The sequence below is a fragment of the Eleutherodactylus coqui genome, chromosome 4 (genome assembly GCF_035609145.1).
Source record: "Eleutherodactylus coqui strain aEleCoq1 chromosome 4, aEleCoq1.hap1, whole genome shotgun sequence".
NCBI classification, from domain to species: domain Eukaryota; kingdom Metazoa; phylum Chordata; class Amphibia; order Anura; family Eleutherodactylidae; genus Eleutherodactylus; species Eleutherodactylus coqui.
In genome coordinates, this window is record NC_089840.1 from 232,915,506 (window position 1) to 232,937,342 (window position 21,837).

General features: G+C 43.9%; 1 protein-coding gene across 1 annotated transcript in view; it reads left to right on the forward strand.

Annotated features, from left to right (window-relative positions):
• PLPP4 (phospholipid phosphatase 4) overlaps positions 1-21,837 on the forward strand; it is a 169,786-nt gene that overhangs the window by 99,589 nt on the left and 48,360 nt on the right. The window contains exons 3-5 of the mRNA XM_066598817.1: positions 959-1,049; positions 3,751-3,814; positions 8,968-9,092. Coding sequence (XP_066454914.1) covers positions 959-1,049; positions 3,751-3,814; positions 8,968-9,092 — 280 coding nt within the window. The remainder of the gene's footprint in view (positions 1-958; positions 1,050-3,750; positions 3,815-8,967; positions 9,093-21,837) is intronic.

The following is a 21,837-nucleotide window of genomic DNA, read 5'->3' on the forward strand; positions in this document are numbered from 1 at the left end:
CTGCTTACTTTCACTTTGCCCATACAGTGCTCATTGAGCACTGTATATCAGGGAAGCAGAAGGCAGGAAGGGTTAAAAACCCCACCTGCCTTCTGCTCCGGGTTATCAGCTGTCACTAACAGCTGATAACCCGTTCCTGCCTCTGACTGATTGCAGAGGCAGGAGACTTAGAGCACCGCAGTAATTTTACTATCGGCGGTGCTCTAAGCCCAGGACCAGCCGCCGTAAATTTACAGTGGCTGGTCCTAAACGGGTTAAGGAGGGCACCTAGAAGGTGTGAGGAAACTTATAAGGCTGTGCGTGCTCCTCTAAGAAATATGCAAATGAAAAGATAGAACAATACCTGTGCAGTGCCACCTATTGGAAGGCAAAACAAAAATGCAAACCATGGCAAAAACATGCAAGTTTTGTCTATGCAGTTTTTTTGTGGGGTTTTTACTGTACCCCCAACTACCCTGTGTAAATACAGCGTTAGACCCTTAAGCCCTTCTAGGTGTTGTAGTAAACCATCATTTTAGCATTTCCCATGTCAGACATTCATGGCATTTTCACCGGATGTGGCATAAATATTTAAAAGTAGGGTCTCACCTCTAGAGGCCTCCACCATATTGAGTTCCTTAACCTATGATTCCTCTGAGTTGAGCATGCTAGCTGCTTCTTTTATTCTATAAATGCTTGAGATGAGAATATTCCTTAATGGCTTATTCACATGGGTCATACCGGGTGCTGTACATATTTGCAATGGACTGTGGATAGCCAGCATGCCGCCGGCTGCAAGACATCCTCTGCCAGACCGCATGTGGCCCATTGACCATATGTTTTTTAGGTCTGTGCTGGTGTGAACAGTGTCTAAAAACTATGTACATTTACAGTATTTATTAAAGTATTTTTATTTTACTTTTGTCTTTTTCCATGATTTTCATTTATGTCTGCTTCCCACTTGTTCTGTTTTGTGCAGGCCATTTCGTTTCTGACACCCCTGGCTGTCATTTTTGTCGTGAAAATCATCCAGAGGACAGACAGAACAGAGATCAAAGAAGCCTGTTTGGGTAAGCAACATTTAAAGCCAATGTACTGTAGCTTCATATAAGGGTAAGAGTCACATGTCTCAGCAGTGGTGCATCCGGAACACTGAAAACTTGCATCGGATCTCAATGATCTCCATGGTCTCCGGACTCTTTTACATCTCTTACACGTGCTCAGTGTGACCCTCCTCTTATCGTGATGAGAATGGAGCACCAATGGCAGACCTACCATTTCCAATCGAGCTGCATGATGCTCGACGATGACCACATGTCCCATTATAGGACTTTGGGTCCTCATGCCACCCTCATGGAGTCTGTTTCTAACACTATGGTCACAATGATCTCCAGTAGCCCACTGGTGGTCATTTTGTAGGGCTCTGGCAGTGTTCTTCCTGTTGCTACACAAAAGAACACATACCAGTCCTGATGATGGGTCTACGGCCCTGTTCACCTCTCCTTGTATAATGGCCCATGTCCTGGTTTCTGTTCCATGCTCTTAAGATTGTGCTGGGAAACACAGCCATCCAGCTTGCAAAAGCCCATATGGATGTGCCATCCTGGAGGAGTAGGACTACTTGTGCAAACTGACTGGCCTGCAGGCACCATCTCATGTACCGCTAGTGACAAGGACTCTAGCAAGACGCAAAACTAGAGAACAATCAGTAAGGAAGGATTGGGATAGAGTAAAAGTCTGTGGCCACCTTTAAACCATTCCCTTTTGGAGGATTATCTTGCTGTTGTCCCTCCGGTGTATCCGTTGTAACTTTCATTTGCACCAGAGATGATGAAATTAATTAAAAACGCTTATACTTCTCACCAGGACAGGCTGATATCCCTGAAGTTTAAGTTTCTTGGAGTTATACTAGAGTTGTACTGTGATGCTTAAAGGTTCCTGTATAGAGATGAGCGAGCGTACTCGGATAAGCACTACTCGCTCGAGTAATTGGCTTTATCCGAGTATCGCTGTGCTCGGGGCTAAAGATTCGGGTGCCGGCACGGAGCGGGGAGCTGCAGGGGAGAGCGGGGAGGAACGGAGGTAAGATCTTTCTCTCCTTCTCTCCCGCCCGCTCTCCCCTGCTCCCCGCTGCGACTCACCTGTCAGCCGCAGCGGCACCCGAATCTTTAGCCCCGAGCACAGCGATACTCGGATAAAGCCAACTACTCGAGCGAGTAGTGCTTATCCGAGTACGCTCGCTCATCTCTATTCCTGTACTTTTTTGAGCACTTTACATCACCTCTAGGGTGCGTTCACATGTAGCGGATTTTGGTGCAGATTGTGATGCATTTTTGCCGCGGGTCTACAGCAGATTTCACGATTTCGATTTAAGGGCTGAAGTCTGCTGTTTATCTACTGCAAATTCCATACAAATGTTGCATAATTTGACGTGCTTTTTGCTGACGAATTTACTGTGGATTTTGCAGAAAATCCGCACCGTTTCTGCTACATGTGAAGAAGTCCACTTTTTCTAGCCTTTCATTATTAAATCTTTCCTCATTCCAGAGTCAAATAAATGTTAGTACATAACCCCACCATCTCCAATCTAGACTATTGCAACATTCTTTTTTGCGGCCTCCCATCCAATGCTCTTCCACCACTTTAATCAATCCTCATCTCTGCTACCCAACTAATCCACCTTTCTCGCTGTTACTTCCCTGCTGCTATGCTTTCCCAATCCCTCCACTGGCTACCCATTATCCAAAGAATCCAGTTCATATTCTTATTAATGACATACAAGGCCATCCACAGCCTGTCTTCTCCATGCATCTTTGACCTAATCTCCCAATACCTCCCGAGTCCCCACACATGATCTCCTGTCCTCAGAAGACCTCCTTGCCTTGAGATTTCTCCCGTGTGTCACCTATACTCTGGAATTCACTACACCAACACATCAGACGCTCTACCTACTGGTAAAACATCAAAAGAACCTGAAAAACCTGCAACTTACAGTAGACCTGCCACCACCAGAGGTGTAACTTGAAGCTCCTGGGTCCCAATGCAAAACCTGTAACAAGGCGCCCAACTAGAATGCTTAATTCATAGTACTGGGCTCCCTATATGGAGAAGAAAGGCCTTATGGGCCCCCTAATGCTCCTGGGCCCGGGTGCAATGGCATCCCCTATAGTTACGCCAGTGACCACTACTATGAGAGCAGCCACCACCGTCACCCACTGTCCCCTACATCCATCCCTTGTAAACTGTAAGCCCTCACAGGCAGGGTCTTCTCTCTCTTTGAATCAGTTTGCTCTTAATTTAGTCCATGTTTATTGTTCTCATATGTAACATATTTATACCCCTGTTTTCCTATGTAAGGTGACATGTAAGTGACCACCTATCTCATTTAATAACCTAGACATGCCGCTGAACCCTCTACCGCTCTCCTATGTCCTTTTCACAATGCGGAATGCCAAGTTTCTGCATGACAGTCGCTCTTAAATTTTGTTTCCCGCATTGAATTCAATAAGAGAAAATGTGACAAAACATTTTGTCAACTAAAAAAAAAAACCTATAAAAATTCTGCAGTTCCTAACTACTACACAAAACTGAGATTTTAATAAATCCTAATCATTAATTTTAGACTGTATGGTAAAAAATAACCTGGAACTTATCTTCTCCAGAGACCCAGTTTATGTCTGTGGATGAGGTTTAAGGCTTCAGCAATATCAGGTCTGTCATTCTTGATAGAATTAGACCTTTATAACTACTTTTCTCTTATTTCTCATTCAGCTGTCTCCTTGGCATTGGCACTGAATGGCGTTTGTACTAATACCATTAAACTCATAGTGGGAAGGTAGGTGCAATGAAAATGATAATAAATGTTTGCAATAGAAACATTTCTATAATTCAGTATCATTTGTCATATAGTCCAATACAAATAATGTTTCCCGGAGAATGTCTGATCATTAAAGTATCATTTTCGGGAAGTGAGAGGAGTGTTCTTATCATGGTGTAATAGATGTGAATGTGAAATGCTTCCTACATCTCAGTAGAATGCCTTCATTATTCTTTGTTGCTTTTCTTGGAAAACTTTAAAACTAAGTTAGTTAGTCTACTCGGGGTAAAAGTAATAACATGGAGAAGTTACATTTGGTATTGATTGGGAAGTATTGCTTAAAGGGGCTGTGCAAAACATGGTTTTCTTCAAAAAACAACTGCACATTTGGGTTGTGCCTGGTATTGTGGTTCTGCTCCATTGAAGTGAATTGGGTTGAGCCACTATAGGACACACAACCTGTAAACATGTGTGACACTGATTGCCAATAACACAGAATGCAGACCCTTTAGGCTGGGGTCACACTAGGCGGATTCCGCGATTTGGCCGCAGCAAAAACCGCAAGATTTCCGCCGGGAGAACCGCCGCGGAAAAACCTGCGGCGGCTTTGAAGCGGCCTGGCCGCTCGCTTTTCCGCTGCGGCCGGCGCTCCCATAGAGGAGAGCGCGCCCACAGCGGAAAGAAAAAATAAATAGACATGCTGCATATTCTAAAGCCGCGGTTGCGGTCGCCACAGCCGCGGTTCCAGCCTGACTTACCGCAGCGGATTGGCTGTCCCGTGTGGACGAGATTTCTGAGAAATCTTGTCCACATGGCTGGCTAATCCTGAGATTAGCGGCCGCAGGCGGATTTGCCGCGGCGAAATTCTGCGCGGAATTTCCACGGTAAATCCGCCCTGTGTGAACCCAGCCTTAGTGTTGGATTCCTCCCTTGCCCGCCATTCCTCTTTTTATTAGGACCGCTGGGGGGCTGCATAGTTTTGCACAGTCAACTACAAAAGCCCCCATGACAAAACTTCACACAACAGGAGCAAAGAAGAGGGTTGCTTACAGAAGGTAGTCAGGAAACTATCCAAGCAGGAACGTTGGTCGCCAACTAGTGACTCGGGAGCCACATGTGGCTCGCAAACCCCATTGTGTGGCAATCCTAAGTTGTAACCACTTGCACTGGCAACCAACATTATTACAGACATATTCTAACCACCAACAGTGCCAATTCGGATGTTATAATAGTAAATGTAATAGTTCCACACTAAGTACACTACGTCTACATGGTGGCTTTCATGTCATGTGGTCGAAGATTACACTATAGCCCTGATTACATCTAAATGCAAGTGAATACAGTCATCAGGTTTGAACTTTTTGCGATTGTCGGATTGTGGCAACTTGCTAGTCATGATCGACCTATATTAGGTTGCGATGTAGACTGGCCATGGTGCTATCTTTGGCTGCATAAAAAGTTTCACACCCTAGCCTAAAAGTTTCTCTCCAACTTTAAGTGGATTGTGGCTCCCAACCATCACTCGAAGTTGAATGTGGCTTACAAGGTATAAAAGGTTGGGGATCTCTACAACACAGGTGGTCTTGGCACACAAGTAAAGGATTAAAGCATTATTTAGCATTGGATACATATAAAGTGCTGTGAAAAGGTATCTGCACATCCTTAATTTCGGCTATTTGTACATATTTGTCACACTTAAAGGTTTCAGATCATCAATTTACTTGTTATAACAGTCAAAGATAACCCTATGTGGAAAGTAATTGCCCCCTTAGCTACTAAATCAACCATCTAACCAAATGCAATTGACAGTTACGTTTAATTTCACTAGCCATACCTAGACATGATTACTTCCAGACTTGTTAAATCTAAAGATCACCTACAAGTGTCTTCCCGGTAGTACTGGGCAGTCAGGCTACATCGGGGTTCAAGTGGACGCTGCTGCTCCGACCCCTGTGTAGAGGTTGGTGCTCGTAATTGCAGGCACAGCTCTCATTGAAATCAGTGGGAGCTGCACCTGCAATTTCAAGCTAAGCTCCCGTTGATTTCAATGAGAGTTGCGCCGGCTGCTACACAGGGATCAGAGCAGCCGGCTTCCGCTCCAACCCTGGTGTTTCCCGGCTGTGACAACGGGTGCTGCTTGGAAAACCCCTTTAAATCGAACCTGTCTTGTAATGTGAAGCAGACTTGAAGGTCTCAGAAAGCAGCCCATGATGCCACTTCTAAAGACATTGAAATTATGATGCAAAACATAGTCATCGAAATCTACCAAACGAAACTGTAAATGTATTCAGGCCACACAACTCTCAGAATGGGGTATGTAGGGACAGGTTATAAATGGGTAGATCACTTTCCTATTAAATATGTATAGGAGAAGATCAGAATAGCAAATCAGGTAAATATGCTTGCAATTAAATTGTATTTATTCCAATTGATTCAAAACTGCTGGTAAACAGATTCAAATTTGTATGCAACGTTTCGGGTAAAGATGACCTTCATGAAGCGTGAACTGCACTTGAAGGCATGAAGACAGAAGCCTTCAACCGCTGATGACATGTACAAGACCCCCTCCTGTTCACAGTTATTTTGGTATTCTTTGAGCCTGGGCCAGTCTTCCATCTTCTTGCCTGGCCCAGCACACACACAAGCATAATTACCTGGTGTGCTGTTCTTCTCTTTTCCCATTGAAGTCTACCACTCTGGAAATACCACAATAATGGGACACTGGGCGAAAATGGCATCCATGGGAGAACTGCAAGATGCAAACCACTGTCCAAATAGAATTAAAAGGCTTGACTCACATTTGCCAAAAACATCTAGGTAACCCCCAAGACTTTACTTTTGGATAATATTCAGAGGAGCTATGAGTCAAAGGTAGAACATCGTAAAAGCTATGGGACTGTGGTTACATTTGGTCTAAAGCTAACACCTCATTCCACAATAAGCACATCATATCAACAGTCAATCATGGCAGTGGTAGTATGATGGTGTGGGACTGCTGTGCTTCTGCAGGACCTGGATGACTTGTCATAATGGATGGAACCATGAATTCTGCTCTTTATGAGAAAATCCTGAAGGAGAATGTCCACCACTCAGTTCGTAGCCTAAACCCCGAGCACAGAAGGGTTTTGCAGCAGTGCAATGAGCTGATGTACACAAGTAAGTCCAACTCTGAATAGCTCAAAAGAAACTAAATTAAGGTTTTGAACGGGCCAAGTCAAAGTTGTAACTTGAATCTCATTGAGGGAAACAGAAGATGAGGACAGCGCCTTGGGATGAAGAGTGCAGTAAACAAAAACACAGTCTGGGTCGCGAGGAGATCCACTCCAATCCACATGTAATCTACTTTAGTGGAGAGACGCATATATATGGAGGAAAATAAACCCCCCATCAAAAGATGGTGGGGGTAAGAACTATTAGGAAAAAAACTACCAAATGCGCTCAAAACATATAGCCCAAAAGGGTTAGACAATACTCACTCGGTAGAGGGGAGAATGCCAAGTGTTCACTGGGTGGATGTCTCCCCCCTCTGGGTCCTGGATAGTCTTAAAAATACAATTACGATGGATCCCATGTCCGCTTCAGATGGTAGAGGTCCAAACCAAATCCACATATACTTCAGATATTAGAGATCAAATTTATTTCAAACACGATGAATCTTCAAGACGGAAAGTTCAGACAAATTCAACGTGTTTCGGCTCTGTATTGAAGCCTTTTTCAAGTATAAAACATACAGACATTTAGAGAGCTTTAAATAATGTTTAGCCTAAACATGTCAGTCTGCTGTCGGGTGTGCACTATAGGCACGCATGTCCTGTCTTTTGCGCCTCTTAAAAATGGACACGTGAACATTTCATAGGAAACCAATGGTTCTAATAGGCACGATTTTTTTGGCGCACATAGACGTGCAAAAAAAACCATCGCTTGTCTGTCCACAGCCTAAAGGCTCAGTCACACAAGTGTTTTTTATTTGCGCTTAAAAAACAGCGCTTCTAAAAGAACCAATGAGTTCCTATAGAAGCGGTCACATGAGAGAATGTAGGTGCGCTAAACGGAGCGCACCTAACAAAGATAGGACAGCGTTTTGGCTACAATGCCAAAACGCAGGTCCGTGCTGCGTGCCGTGCAGGAGTTTCCATTGACTCCTATGGCAGAAGGAGTTAATGGAAAATCCTGTGCAGGAAATAGATTCCCCACAGCTTACAGCAGGGCATTTAAAACGTGCTGCCCAGAAAGTACATTTTAAATGCCCCACTGTAAACTCCTGTTAGTCCACGCGGGGATGAGGGGACTTCCTGAGGGTTTTGTTAATCCCCGCAGGGACTAACAGGAGTTTACAACGGGACATTTAAAAAGTGCTTCTGGGCAGCACCTTTTAAATACCTTGCTGTAGACAGCAGGGTATTCCTCCTGACCCGCTGCTGGGCAATTGTCCAGAAGCATGGACAGACAGTAGGGAACCCCCTACCCCTCTCTCCCCACGTGAATTCCCTATATTCAGAAGAGAGAAGGAGTGGAATTACACGGTATCCCCCAAGAGCTCGGGAGGAGGGGTCGCGCTAGAGGGATCCACCCTAGCTCCATCCCTGTAGTTCTGCACCCTCTATGGTTTGCTAGAGGGAATCTCTGTGAGATCCCTATAGCCCCGTCCACTCTCTCTGTGCTATGGGGATATCCCTCGGGATTTCACCATAGCAGGGAGATCGATGGGAGCTATGGTGGATTTCCCCATAGCAGTGAGATGGAGCGTATTTATTGGGGACTTCTCCATAGCAAGGGAGGGAGAGCAGAGCTATGGGGGATTATCTCTCCCTGCTATGGGGAAATCCCAAACCCCTGTGGGGCTTCTTCTCTCTCTGTCCTCCTGGAGCAGCTGCGCTTCTCCAAGGAATTTGACGATGAAAAAAACTGCAAAATTATTTGGTCATAAAGGCAGAAACAGGCTTTGTCGCTAAGGGCTTAAAACTGGTTGGATGATCTGAAACATTTAAATTGTACAAATGATCAAAAATAGAAGAAAGTTGCCCCATCCTTCAATTAAATAAAATCTGTACTGCTTGGCACTGCACTTTCAGCATCCACGCCACACAGTGATGTCATGGTACCATGGAAGAAACCTTATAATGCTGTGATGTGTGTTTTCAGAAAGACTGAAGTGTTTATTAATTTTTTAGGCCCCGTCCAGATTTTTTTTACCGGTGCTTTCCTGATGGGATATCGAATGAAGAGATGCACTGCACTGGAGATGCCAGTCTGGTGTCGGAGGGCAGGAAGAGCTTCCCCAGTATCCACTCTTCCTGTGAGTAATTTGCTCCTCTGAGAAGATAATTGAAAGGTCCTTCTTGCAGGATAACTAACAGCATCTAATAGTAATTATACCACATATAAACTACTCGCACTACATGAATAACATGGCAGCAGTCTATTACATTTGTTCATTCAACTGTTAAATTGGAATAAGTAATCTTGGATTGATGCCATTCATTATTTCACCTAGATTGGGCTGTTTAGTGAGGAGTATGCTCTATTTGAGGAGCATTTCTGCAATATGGTATATTACTGGGAAAATCTGTTACACTTGCTTAGAAACTGCTAAATGTCATCCTATATATTGTGGCAGGATGACACGTGCTTAAAGGGATAGTACGGGAATTTAAAAAAAGGCTAATTTTTTTCCAGAAACAGTGCCACACATGTCTGAGGGCTGTATTTGGTATTGCAGCTCGACTTCATTCAAGTGAATACTGCAATATTAGACACAGCCTATGTGCAAGCATGGCACTGTTTAAAAAAAACAGCAGACTCGTATTATCACCCTTAACAACCCCTTTAAATTTTCACTTTGAAGAGGTCATGTGCGTGGCTATATTGTGAAGTGCATGTAGAGGGCCAGAACCGGAAAATGTAGTGCAACACCCACGCATTTAATAAATATACATGCAAGGATTGAAGCGAGCAGATACAGGGTGCCCTATTCTGGGGTAAGAGATTTTTTCCAGCATTGCATGAGGGTATATGTGTGTGGAGCTGCTTGTTGCAGAGCTAAAGTAACCCAGGGAATCATTTTAAGATGAATTAGCATAATGATGCGATTTGACTGGTACAACACAATGTTGCTGTTGTACCAGTGGAGATTTGGCACTGGAGCAGTCAGGACTGACATGTAGGCTTGCTACACAGGTGGCTAGATGCAGGCGCAGACAGGCAAAAGAAGTAGCAATCAGAATGGGGCATTCAGAACCTCTCCGACAGAACCCACCTTGTAGCGAAGCACCCGTCCTGAAAGGGACGACCCCACTACTTCCACGATGACAGGTCTACGGTCAGAGGGAAACCAGAGGACAGAAAACAAGGGACAAACAGAGACTGCAGGACTAATTAACCTTAACTAGCCAGGAGAGAAGATGTTAACCCTAACTAGTCAGGATAGAACCCACAGAAGTGAATGTGTGCTGGCAGTGACGTGACAGTTGAATGTACAACATGACGAACCATTACTCCAGCACTTCTTATGGACTGATGAGGCTTTTTATTTACCTGGTATGGAGTATGGAACCATCACAAGGTGCACCACTAGGCAGAGCATGCTCCACGATACATGCAACAAGTGCAACTCCAAAGGCATTGTGCCCTAAACAACTGGTGTGAGCAGCTCCTTCGTCCTGTTTTCATTGATGGCACCCTGAATGGTGACCGATATCTGAGCATATTGAACATGACAGTGGACGAATTGGTTTTCTCATCCCACGCTGGGCAGAAACACCATACTGTTTTTTCTCTGTATATGAGTCACTCTGACTCTTCAGTTCTCTTTTTGGATGAATAATCTTAATTATCTGCATTTATATTTCTCTGCTCTTCAGCTTGAAGAAGGACAAAAGTCTGACAAGTTATTACTATTTGTGCATCTTGGAAATCCTGATGAATTAATAAAACTTACCTCCTTTTAAGTGCATCTAAAATCCTAATGCTTTAGCTTCTTATTGGATATATATTGGTGACTTCAAGACAGTAGGGGTCCGAAATCACACATAACATCTCAGTATTTCCAGACAGAAAGATGCATCCTATGTTCTGATTTGGATGATTGACTCAATGACTTGCCATTGACACAGTGTGGTACCTGAACAAAGACGTTCCAACTCATTCCTGAAGAAACACACAACAGTGGCTTGCAGCTCAGTTTGGAACTCACTTGATTGGACTACATAGCCCTGTTCCTTGGTCATATTCCCCAGTCTTGACTCCTCTAGATTGGACTACACAGCCCTGTTCCTTGGTCATGTTCCCCAGTCTTGACTCCTCTAGATCGGACTACACAGCCCTGTTCCTTGGTCATATTGCCAAGTCTTGACTCCTCTAGATTGGACTACACAGCTCTGTTCCTTGGTCATATTCCCCAGTCTTGACTCCTCTAGATTGGACTACACAGCCCTGTTCCTTGGTCATGTTCCCCAGTCTTGACCCCTATGGATTTCTTCCTGCGGGGTCACCTTAAGGCAGCTATCTACAACAGATACCCAACTGCCAAACAGGAGACAAATATGAGCGGCCTGTGAAACAGTGGCCCCAGAAATGCTGTGTGCTGTCCATCTCGCCATGTTCAACCATGTACATCTCTCTATAGCTGCTGACAGCAGTTGCTTTAAACATTTTTTGTAAGACAGTAAAGCTCACTTCTTTCTTTCAAGCCCTTCGTTTATCTTTATTTTTTACAATCAGAAATTATTTGTTATGCTAATTTATCTTAAATTGATTTCTTTCTCTTTTGCCCATGGATATGTATTTCCGTAGACATAGTCTATGCATAGGGACTGGAGGTACTCAACTCATTTCCCCCAACCAGCTCCCCTTCTTACTCCAAATGAAAACTCCACACGGATTGGCTTTTTAAGTGGGGTAGGCCACAGCTTTATTAACTTCCAAACAATACTTAAAATTCTATAAAAAACTTTTAACACTTTCCATGCTTGAAAACTCCCGATTTTCCTTGAGTCCAAAAGGCGTTAGAAAGCCCCGATGTAACTCGGGCTTGAAAACCACCCTTCTTCTACTACAACTGCTGGCATGGAAAGAACTTTCCGCCTATACCACAGCTGTGATGACTTTCAAGAACTCTGAATCCTATATTCCGCGACTCTGACATGAACCTTCCTGTGCTCCTCTCCCGGGAGGCTGGGCGGGTGTCTTCCACCCGACTCCCGGCTCCAAACTCCTGCTTTCGTCTTTCTCCTACTTCCTCTTCTTCTCTCCCTACCTCCACCTCTCCTAATACTTCTCTCCACCTCTTCCAGCTGCGGGTCGCTACCCCCTGTAGTCTAATTGCGCCCTCCAGTCCATGGCAGCTGCATTAAGCATTCTGCTGCCTTGGAAGACCAAGAGATGGTCCTTAGTGATATCATGACTAGAGATATAATATGGTCTCAAAATGTGTAGGATGTATGTTTGGATCATTGCATGCATATTAAAAAGTTACACATTTTATAATATATTTTCAACAGCTGGACTCTATCTGCACTTCTGGATTTCTTAGTATGGCAAAACACCTTGTGCACGCTTTTTAGATTTTGGTCATTTGGAATCATTTTTTTTCTTCTTGGCCATATTATGGTTTTGTTCAAGCTCAGACAGCCATAATAACTTCATATGCCTACAACTTCATACTCAGCATAGGGAGTATTTCTCTGTCAGAGTTAATATAAATCGTGCTCTTTTCTTTCTTTGCCGTATCATCAGAATTGCTTTTAAGTGGAATACCTCCAAAATATGGGGTTGCACTTCATTTCTTACATAGAAGCAGTTTTGTATGTTCTCAACAATGTGCGAGTGGCATGAACCTTCAATTTTGTTAGCACTCCCCATCAGTTACGCATTGCTGCATGAGGCAGCAGAATTTCATTTAGGGAGCGGGGCCGTTGGAAGAAAAGCTGCTGGCAGGTAAGATGAAATATTAGTTTTTAAAGGTGTTATCTGAGACCTTATCAGATGACAATAACCACTGGCATACAGTACCCATTTTCAGAAGCAGAATGGATCCCGTGGTGTGTAAAATGTAATTTACTCTGAATTTGAAAACCAATGTTCCTTGTATGCCAGTGTAGCAAGCGAGTTTGGCAGAAAGGGAATTGGGCATTGTTAATTTAAGCTGAATAGTCCAAAACAGTGTAAAATAAATTTTGCCATATAGAGCCCAAATTAGCCTTACGTCAGCCAGATACATGATACTGAAACTGTGCAGACTAGAGATGAGCGAGCATACTCGCTAAGGTAAACTACTCGAGCGAGTAGTGCTTTGTTCGAGTACCTGCCCGCTCATCTCTAAAGATTCGGCTTCCGGCGCGGGTGAGTGGTGAGTTGCAGGAGTGAGCAGGGGGGATTGGGGGGAAGAGAGTGAGAGAGAGATATCTCCCCTCCGTTCCTCAACGCTCTTACCCGCCGTTCCCCGCCCCTTGTCCCCCGCCAGCAGCGGAATCTTTAGAGACGAGCGGGCAGGTACTCAAATAAGGCACTACTCGCTCGAGTAGTTTGCCTTAGCGAGTATACTCGCTCATCTCTAGTGCAGACAAATAATTTTATACAAATTCTGAAAAATCACGTAATAGTATCTATGCAACAAATCTGGTAGTGACAGGCAGGGAATGGGCCAATTTCCATATCATCGGTGGTCTAGGGTAGTAAAGAAATTTATATCAAGATTCTTGATGGTCTAGGGTAGTGAAAGGGGCTCATGTGAGCACCTATGTTGGTCTAGGGCAAAAAAGGGTTTAGGGTTTAACAACTACAGCCCTGATGGTGTTAGAAAGAAATGAGGTAATGTCAGCAACTTCTGTTGGTTTAGAGCAGAGGTTAATGACTGTATGTCTAGTGGTCTGGTCCCTCCAGGGTCATCGGGTCCAACCCCCTGCTCAGTGCAGGATTCACTAACTCATCCCAGTGAGATATTTATCCAGCCTTTGTTTGAACACTTCCATTGAAGGAAAACTCACCGCCTCCAGTGGCAACCTTTTCCACTCATTGATCACCCTCACTGCCTAATATCTAATCTGTGTTTCCTCCCTTTTAGTTTCATCCCATTGCTTCTAGTTTTTCCTTGTACAAATGAGAATAGGGCTGATCTCTCTGCAGTGTGACAGCTATTACATTTCCTATCAGCCTTCTTTTTTGCAAGCTAAACCTTCCCAGATCCTTTAACCATTCTTCATAGAACATGATTTGCAGACCACTCACCATCTTGGTAACACTTCTCCGAACTTGCTCCAGTTTGTCAATGTCTCTTTTAAATTGAGATGCCCAGCACTGGACACAGTATTTCAGATCAGGTCTAACTAAGGAAGAATAGTGGGGGATAATTACCTCACGTGATCTTGAGTCTATGCTTCTCTTAATACATCTCATAATTGTTTTTGCCTTTTTTGCTGTTGCATCACACTGTTGACTCATGCTCAGTCTGTGATCTATAAGTATACCCAAGGCTTTTTCACATGTGCTGCTGCTTAGCCCAATTCCTCCCATTCTGTATGTGCTTTTTTCATTTTTCTTGCCCAGATGTAGGACTTTAAATTTCTATTTGTTAAATACCATTCTGTTAGAAGTAGTCCACTGTTCAAGCTCCTCTAGATATTTTTGCAAGCATTGCAGGAATAGAAAGGAGCTGCACAGTTCTCCGTATGATCAACCGAAACATTTATTAAGCCCTCTGCTCTATCATTAATGGTAGAGTTCGTGGAGTCTTCACTAAGGTATCTTTCCCTTAGGAACCTTTCAAACTGGCAGAATTTGGCCTCAACACACATTGCAGCTTGCAAAAAAATTCTGCTCAAACTCTGCATTCCTCCATAGCTTAATTCTACATGCAGGTCTTGGTGCAAATTTCTGTGGAGGCAGATTCAATTGCATGCTGTGGTGTATGTTGCGGCCAAATTGAGGCCCATGTGAAAAGCCCCTTGGAGACTATTTTTACATGCCTCCTCAGCTTATCTTTAAAGGGAACATGTCATCGCTTTCAAACATATTATATTGCTACAGCAACAGGATACATAAGTACCGCTCTTTCCAAAACATATTTTGTTATGTGTTCTGAAGAAATCCTACCTGGAGAAATAGCATTTTAACCCACGCTGCATGCAATGGATGCAGACCAGTCCAGAGGGCAGGTCGGACTATCTATACTGGACCGAGCAGATCATTTGTCCATTTTGTAGGCAGATTTGGTGCAGTCACCTGCGCATATGTGGACTCTCAATGTATGAATGAGATTTGGATCGCTTCGTGGATGACGTCTCCAACATCATACATGTAACTCCAGAAGAGATGGGTGTGTTAATGAGAAAAGCTCTGGCCTGCAGAGACGTCCACAGCCCACCCACCAGGCCAGTATGCTTCTATTTGCATGTAGCACAGAACTAATTTAAAATGCAATTTCTCCTGGTATGATTTCTTCATGAAACATAACAAAATACGTTTTGGAAACAGCACTACTTAAGTATTGCATCACTGTAGGTGCTTAATATGTTTAAAAGTGGACCCATTTAAGCTCTACGTAGACTGAGCAAGACTCTTGTTTCGGCAGTGTGGAGGGACACCTGCTTGTGATATTATTACTGTTTGTTAGATAGCAACACATTATTAGAACAGCTAGAATACCATGCAGGTTGATTTATAATGATACATATGCTACATCATGTACCATATACAGTCTAGCAGAGTCTAAAAAAGCTGTGGCATACCTGATGTTATTGGAATAATATCATATTCCAGCTGAGTTCACTGTCCTGCTCCAAATTGGTTATAATGAGAAGTAGCATGCATGCAATGTAACTGACTCTGACACTTTTGGTCAACCATCAGTATACTTCTGGTTTATTAACACCATACCAGTACAGATATAGTGGAAATGACGCATCAATACAAATGTACGCCCCCAACATCATAACAACTCATGATTGGCTTAGTATGTAATGACTCTAATGATTAACACATGTTAACAACCCAAGGTGTATGCCGCTACCAAACATGTCACCTCTAACTAAGTAAGAACAAACCAAACTTCGGGCTTATTTACACAAGCGTATTGTTGCAGCCGTTCTGAGGTTCCCACCTTGCTTTCAGGCCAGACCAGGGTTTAGCAGCATTCCTACCTCTCCTGGAGCTGAGAGGTGTGGTGGTTGCAAGATTTATGTCAGTCAGCACCTGGTGCTAAGTAGCTCTGCTCCTATTTAAGCAGTGCTAACTGTTACTCCTGTGCTGGTCAATGATTCACTTCAGTTCTATGTTGGACAGCGACTGAGCAACACAGAGTGGTGGAAGCTCTGCTGGATAAGCTAAGTTCTTTGCTGTTTGGTTTGGTTTTGTTTCTCTTTTTGTTTTGTGCTAGGGCTCCCAGCTAGGGACTGGTCAGAGGCCCAGGCACGATTGCCAACTCGCACTTATCAGCGCGGTCGGTCTGCTAAGCAGGCAGGGTCCCCTCCCGGGATAGGGGATTATAGGGAGAGTATTCCCCCATTTATTTTGTATTTTCTTTGCACAGTTGTGCCTTTGATTTATGTTATTGAGGTTGCATGTTCTTAGGACGCAACACGTATATCGCCTGGCATTTTCACGGCAGGCTGATATACACTTTCATCTAAGCATTTTCCCCCTTCCCTCCCTCTCATCGGCTCTCTGCTTCTCTCCTCCACTTTGGAGTTTGCAATGGGAGAGGGTGGGGCAGGGGTTGGGTTAAGCCCTGCTCTGTCCCGCCCACTCCCATTGCTGGCTATGGACAAGGGGCAGGAGCTTAGCTGCACCCCTGTCCCACCCACTCCCATTGCAAACCGCTTGGAGGGGAGGAGAAAGTCAGAGAGCCAGAGCGTGGGAGGGAATGGGGGAACTGCTCAGATGGAAGCGTATATCGGCCAGCCGTGAAAACGCTGGACAATATACGCTCGTGTAAATAAATCCCTATACTCTGTTTATTATCCAAGTAGCTTTTCCTTATCAGTGGTGGTGGCCCCAGAGTACTCTCAAGATAGGTTTTCTGTGGGAAAAATGTGAAGGAGTGTATTACAACATGCTGCTTGTACATACCAGTGTATAATATTGAGCATGTTAACCACTAAGCTGCCAGCTACTTACTAAGAATGTATATGTGTATGTATATATATATATATATATATACCTAGGCTGATGGAAGAAACGTATATTATTACTATTGCACTACCATGAAGACAAAGTGCACCAGTTATATGGGACCTGTGGCATGTAAGGCCCTGGTGCTTAGCTGAATATGTAAGGAGCTGCAAGTGAAATGTTTTGGGAGTCAAAGCGCTCTGCCCCATGCATCATTGCTTCAGAAAAGTGCTGCAATGAGATCACACTGCACAATTCCTGTACTGGCAAAGAGCTGAATCCTATCCTTGTGTCGCTAAATAAGCTGCTTTTTGATAGTATTGGAGGAACCAATCGGCACCGTTTTTCTAATGGAAGTTAATCAAGAGCCGTTCTTTAAGTTGTTCTACTTCTGACACCTAAAAGATCACAGAATGGCAGTCTCTCCACAGCTTTACATGCTGTCTCAAGATTTAGGAAATGATCAAAGTAAGAGCTGCAAGTTATGACAGTTCCCCAACTCCATAAAAGTCTTCAGAGTTCTTTCTTTTATCCACATCAGTGAGCCCCCCCACAGTGACCAACGCTAGGAGGTATATGAGGCAGATGGATTGTCTGCACAACAAAAGAGAAGGCAGCACAGGAGGTCCAGGATTGAGCTATTTAATTGTATTAACTACAAAGTATACTTTAACTCTTTCAGTATCACTATTTACTTAGCAATTGTTTCGGAAATTTTATATGCACAGTATATAGCTGTATTATGTTAGCACTATTTTGAACAAACAGTGGATTAGGAACACCTACTCAATAACAGGTTGCTCGACCTTTTTGGCAAGGCACGGATTTCAGACCTAAAGAAACAGATTCCATAAGGTGGCCAACATCTTCCATACTCAATTCAATCTACCTCAGCTCAGTTGGTGCACATTTTGTGGATAAGTGGGAGCAGATCTCACAGCCCTTTCTAGCATATCCCAAACATGTTCAAAGGGGTTACACTCTGGTGAGTTTGGGGACCAAGGCAGTGTGGATAATTTATTGTCATGTTCCTACAACAACTTCCTAGTGATCTGCACTTGACACGGTGTGCTGTTCTGTTGAAAGATGGCACTGTGGTCGGGGAAGACTTCCTGAAGATATGGGTGCAGATAGTCAGCTAACAGGCTGCCGTAGCGTTCACCATTCAAGGACTGTGGTATGATGACCAACAGTCTTAGACCATTCCAGGAAAACGCTCCCCAGACCACGACACCTCCACTACAAGCCTATTCAACCTTAAAGGTCCATGAGATACAGCTTCATGCTGTTTACACCAGATGTAGACCTAGCCATCCATTTGGTTCAGCAGGAAATGGGACCTGACACACCAGACAACCTTCTGTCATGTGTTCAAGGACTACAGATGTCTTTCCTGGGCATATGCAAGGTATTGTTGGCGATGATGCAAGATCATCTATTGCACCCTAGTCGGTCTTAGGCTATTGAACCCCAATCAATGCAAGGTACACCGCATAGTCAATGAGGGAATTTGTTTAACTTCCCTGCTGTTGTACTGCTATGTTGGATGCTGGATGTGCCAACCGATGCTTGCCTCTAGGGTCAAGCACATGTGGCTTGCTGCTGTGTGATCTTCTGTCAGATGTCTGTCCATGGTTCAACCAGTCTTAGTACACTCTTGATTATATGGTTCAGGAACAGCCAGCAAGTGCTTCAGAAATACTAGCACCACACCTTGGGGCACCAGTAAGCTTCCTGCAGTCAAAATCACTCGTCACCATGTTTAAGACCACTGCACACGGGCGGATTCCCATTGCGGAATCTGGAGCGGGTGTTTGGCTCCGGATTCAGCAGCAAATACTGCCCACAGCATGCTATGGAAAAGTGATTTTTCATGCACATGTTGGCACTGAAAGTACAGTAAAATACGCCAAAGCATGCTTAAGGCCCTCTTCACACGAGTGTATGCGTATTTTTGTGTGCCCGAGCGCTGCGTTATTTGTGAAATGAACTATGCTTTTTTTGCGCGCATTGGCGTATATTACTCTACTTTTAGTGCCCACAAGGCATGTGTATTTGTGCATGTGAACAAACCCATTGAAATCAATGTGTTCTATTCACTGTGTATTGCGTGCGCCAATACGCTCGTGTGAAGGCGCCTAAGTGTGAATAATCCCAGTGAATGTACATTGTGAGGTATATAACCGAAGACTATGAGGGAAGCTTTATTGTGTTCCGTAAGTTCTGAATTTCGGAACCGTGCTATATATTCCTACACTTACGACACTAGTTGAAGGCGCATCCTGTCTGGACCTGTAAACATTTCCCGCGGGCTCTAAGTAGACGCCTGGGAGCGCTAAGATGAATGACTAAGCTGTATTGCCGGCTGCAACGGATGTCTGGGGAAATGGAACAGCTAAATTCTTAGTAGATTACTCCAAGAATGAAGCAGAAGATAAATGGGGTCTTCTTTCCACCTCCTTCATGTTCTAATTGAAGCTGAACCTGAGCATCTCCTCCGGGAGGGGCTGTGCGCACTTTATCTGACATCGGTGTTTGCTAATATTCACCAAGACAGACATTTCCCTCAGGGTGAAAGAGAAGCGAACTTTGTCTTATCAGGAAAACACTTGTCAAATTAGCGGAAACATTGCCAAGTCATAGACCTGAGCCAGTTTGTGGAGTTCCTGCATTTTGCTAATGAAAATGTAATAGACGAAAAAAGACATTAATGGATTTTATCTTCTTTTTTATCAACAAATTTAAGGTGTTTCAATAGCTTTTACTTGACTTTTTTAACTTTGGACCAACAAATGTTTTCGGCTGGACTGGAATCCCATCTACCTTGCTGATGCTGTTCTGCATATCACCCTCTTAGGGTATAGTCACATGCTGTAGAAGTGTCTGCGACCGTCTCATTTACCTGAATGGGGCATGCAGAAATCACACGTAATACAGAAATAGCTTCAGATGTATGGAATGGGTTAGCAGTCGCAAACATTTCTGCAAGAAGTCTGCTGCTTGTGAATATACCCTTCAGACATGGCGGAAATACTGCAGAATATCTGTGCCGGAATCAAAGTAGAAATTCCGCAGCAAGTGGTGGTGATTGCCTTCACATGGCGCAGAAAACTCCCGCAATGAATCTGCAGCATGTCTACTTATGCTATGAATTTATGCTGCGGAATTCAACCCTTAAAATGCAAGGGTTAAATTCAAAAACCGCGGCCAAATCCACACCATTTAGTTGAGGATTTGGCCACTGTGGATTTCCAGTGTAATTGCTGTGGGTTTTCCATTGCAGAAGGCCTGCGCTGAACTTTTTTGCTGCACTGAAAGATAGGACGTGTCCTATCTTTTGACGGACTAGCGCAGGAGGCTCCATAGACTCCCTATGGGAGTGTATGGGAGCCATCCGAAAAAGAGAGGGGGAGGGAGTTTAGCAGCGACAAGCACTGCTAAACACTGACAGATGCCTCTAGTGAGGCATTTAAAAGTCATTTAAGTGATTCTGGCGACCGAGGAATTTGGGGGCTGCGGCGTTACTTCACCACAGCCAGCTGTGTGAACGGACGATAAAATCACGAAAAATAGCCACAACTTGGTCGCAGCTATTCTTTGTAATCTGATTTTTGGGTGAGTTAGTCGCAATTTTTTAGCAGGGGGGACATGTGCCCCAAGGCACTTACAATGGAGCCACAACGGATGGGGGGGCAGGGGCAAACTTAGCATGATTGCTAACCTCCCTCCCTATTCTCTCCTCCTCTCCACCCCTTGCCGTCTGTTTGGGAGGGTGGCGAGACTAGTTGCTATGGCCGTATGAATGAGCCCCAATGTCAGACTTTTTAAAGAAGCCTTATAACAATGATTGGGTATTGTAAGCCAAAGCCAGAATAACCATACACGGACAGCCGCTTCAGGGTGATTACCCCTCAGTTTGCAGTAGGTTTCTGGCCTGGCTAGAGAGTGACTTTTAGATGTGGATCAGAAAAGGTATGGTTTCTCCTTAAGGAGAGCGCCTAATAGGTGTGAAGAGACTTATAATGCCATCTGTGCTCCTCTGGGAAATATGCAAATGAAAAGATGGAAGGATAGCTCTGCAGCCCCACCTATTGGAAGGTAGCATTCCTACAAGTTAATGTCAGACTTTTTAAAGAAGCCTTATAACAATGACTGGGTATTGTAAGCCAAAGCCAGAATAACCATACACAGACAGCTGTTTCGGATGATTGCCCCTCATCAGTATAAGGAGAGCACCTAGAATTAAAGTCATTGTTATAAGGCTTGTTTAAAAAACCTTACATTGACTTGCAGGAATGCTGCCGTCCAATAGGTGGCACTGCATACATATTGTTCTATCTTCCTATTGGCTGAGCAGGAGACACCCGAACTTGGAAAAGAGGGGATCTGAGTGGTAAATGCTCATCAGCAGGATGTCCGATTCACTATTCTACTTTTATTAGATTTCAGAAAAGTCGTTTTGCTAGTAGAATCCTGTTTTAAAGTGTATTTTCTCCCGTGATTCCCTAATTAATTCTGGTTAATCAATGGTGAATGCACAGCAAACTTTACATTTGCGGTATGATTATGTTAATTGATTAAGCATTCATGGTTTAGTGATTGTGTACTCTCCATTGTTTTTTTGTGGAGGAGAAAAGTAAAATTAATTGAGTCTAATTTTCAATGTTCTGTAACACCCACATAAGAGCTTCATTACATTAGTGCGAGAACATGATCAATGAATAGAGTTCACCTGGTTCAGTATAATGACCTTGTATTCATTTAGTGTTATATACAGTGTAGTCATGAACTGAAATTAACTATTTACTCCCAAAATATAGAAAACTGGACTGTTGTGTGCTGCTGATTGTTATCCAAGATGAGTAGTGGAACCATCCTTGGTACTGTGTGGTCTAGTGAACTGTAGGAAAGCTGGTAATAGGGTTGGAAACTGATGT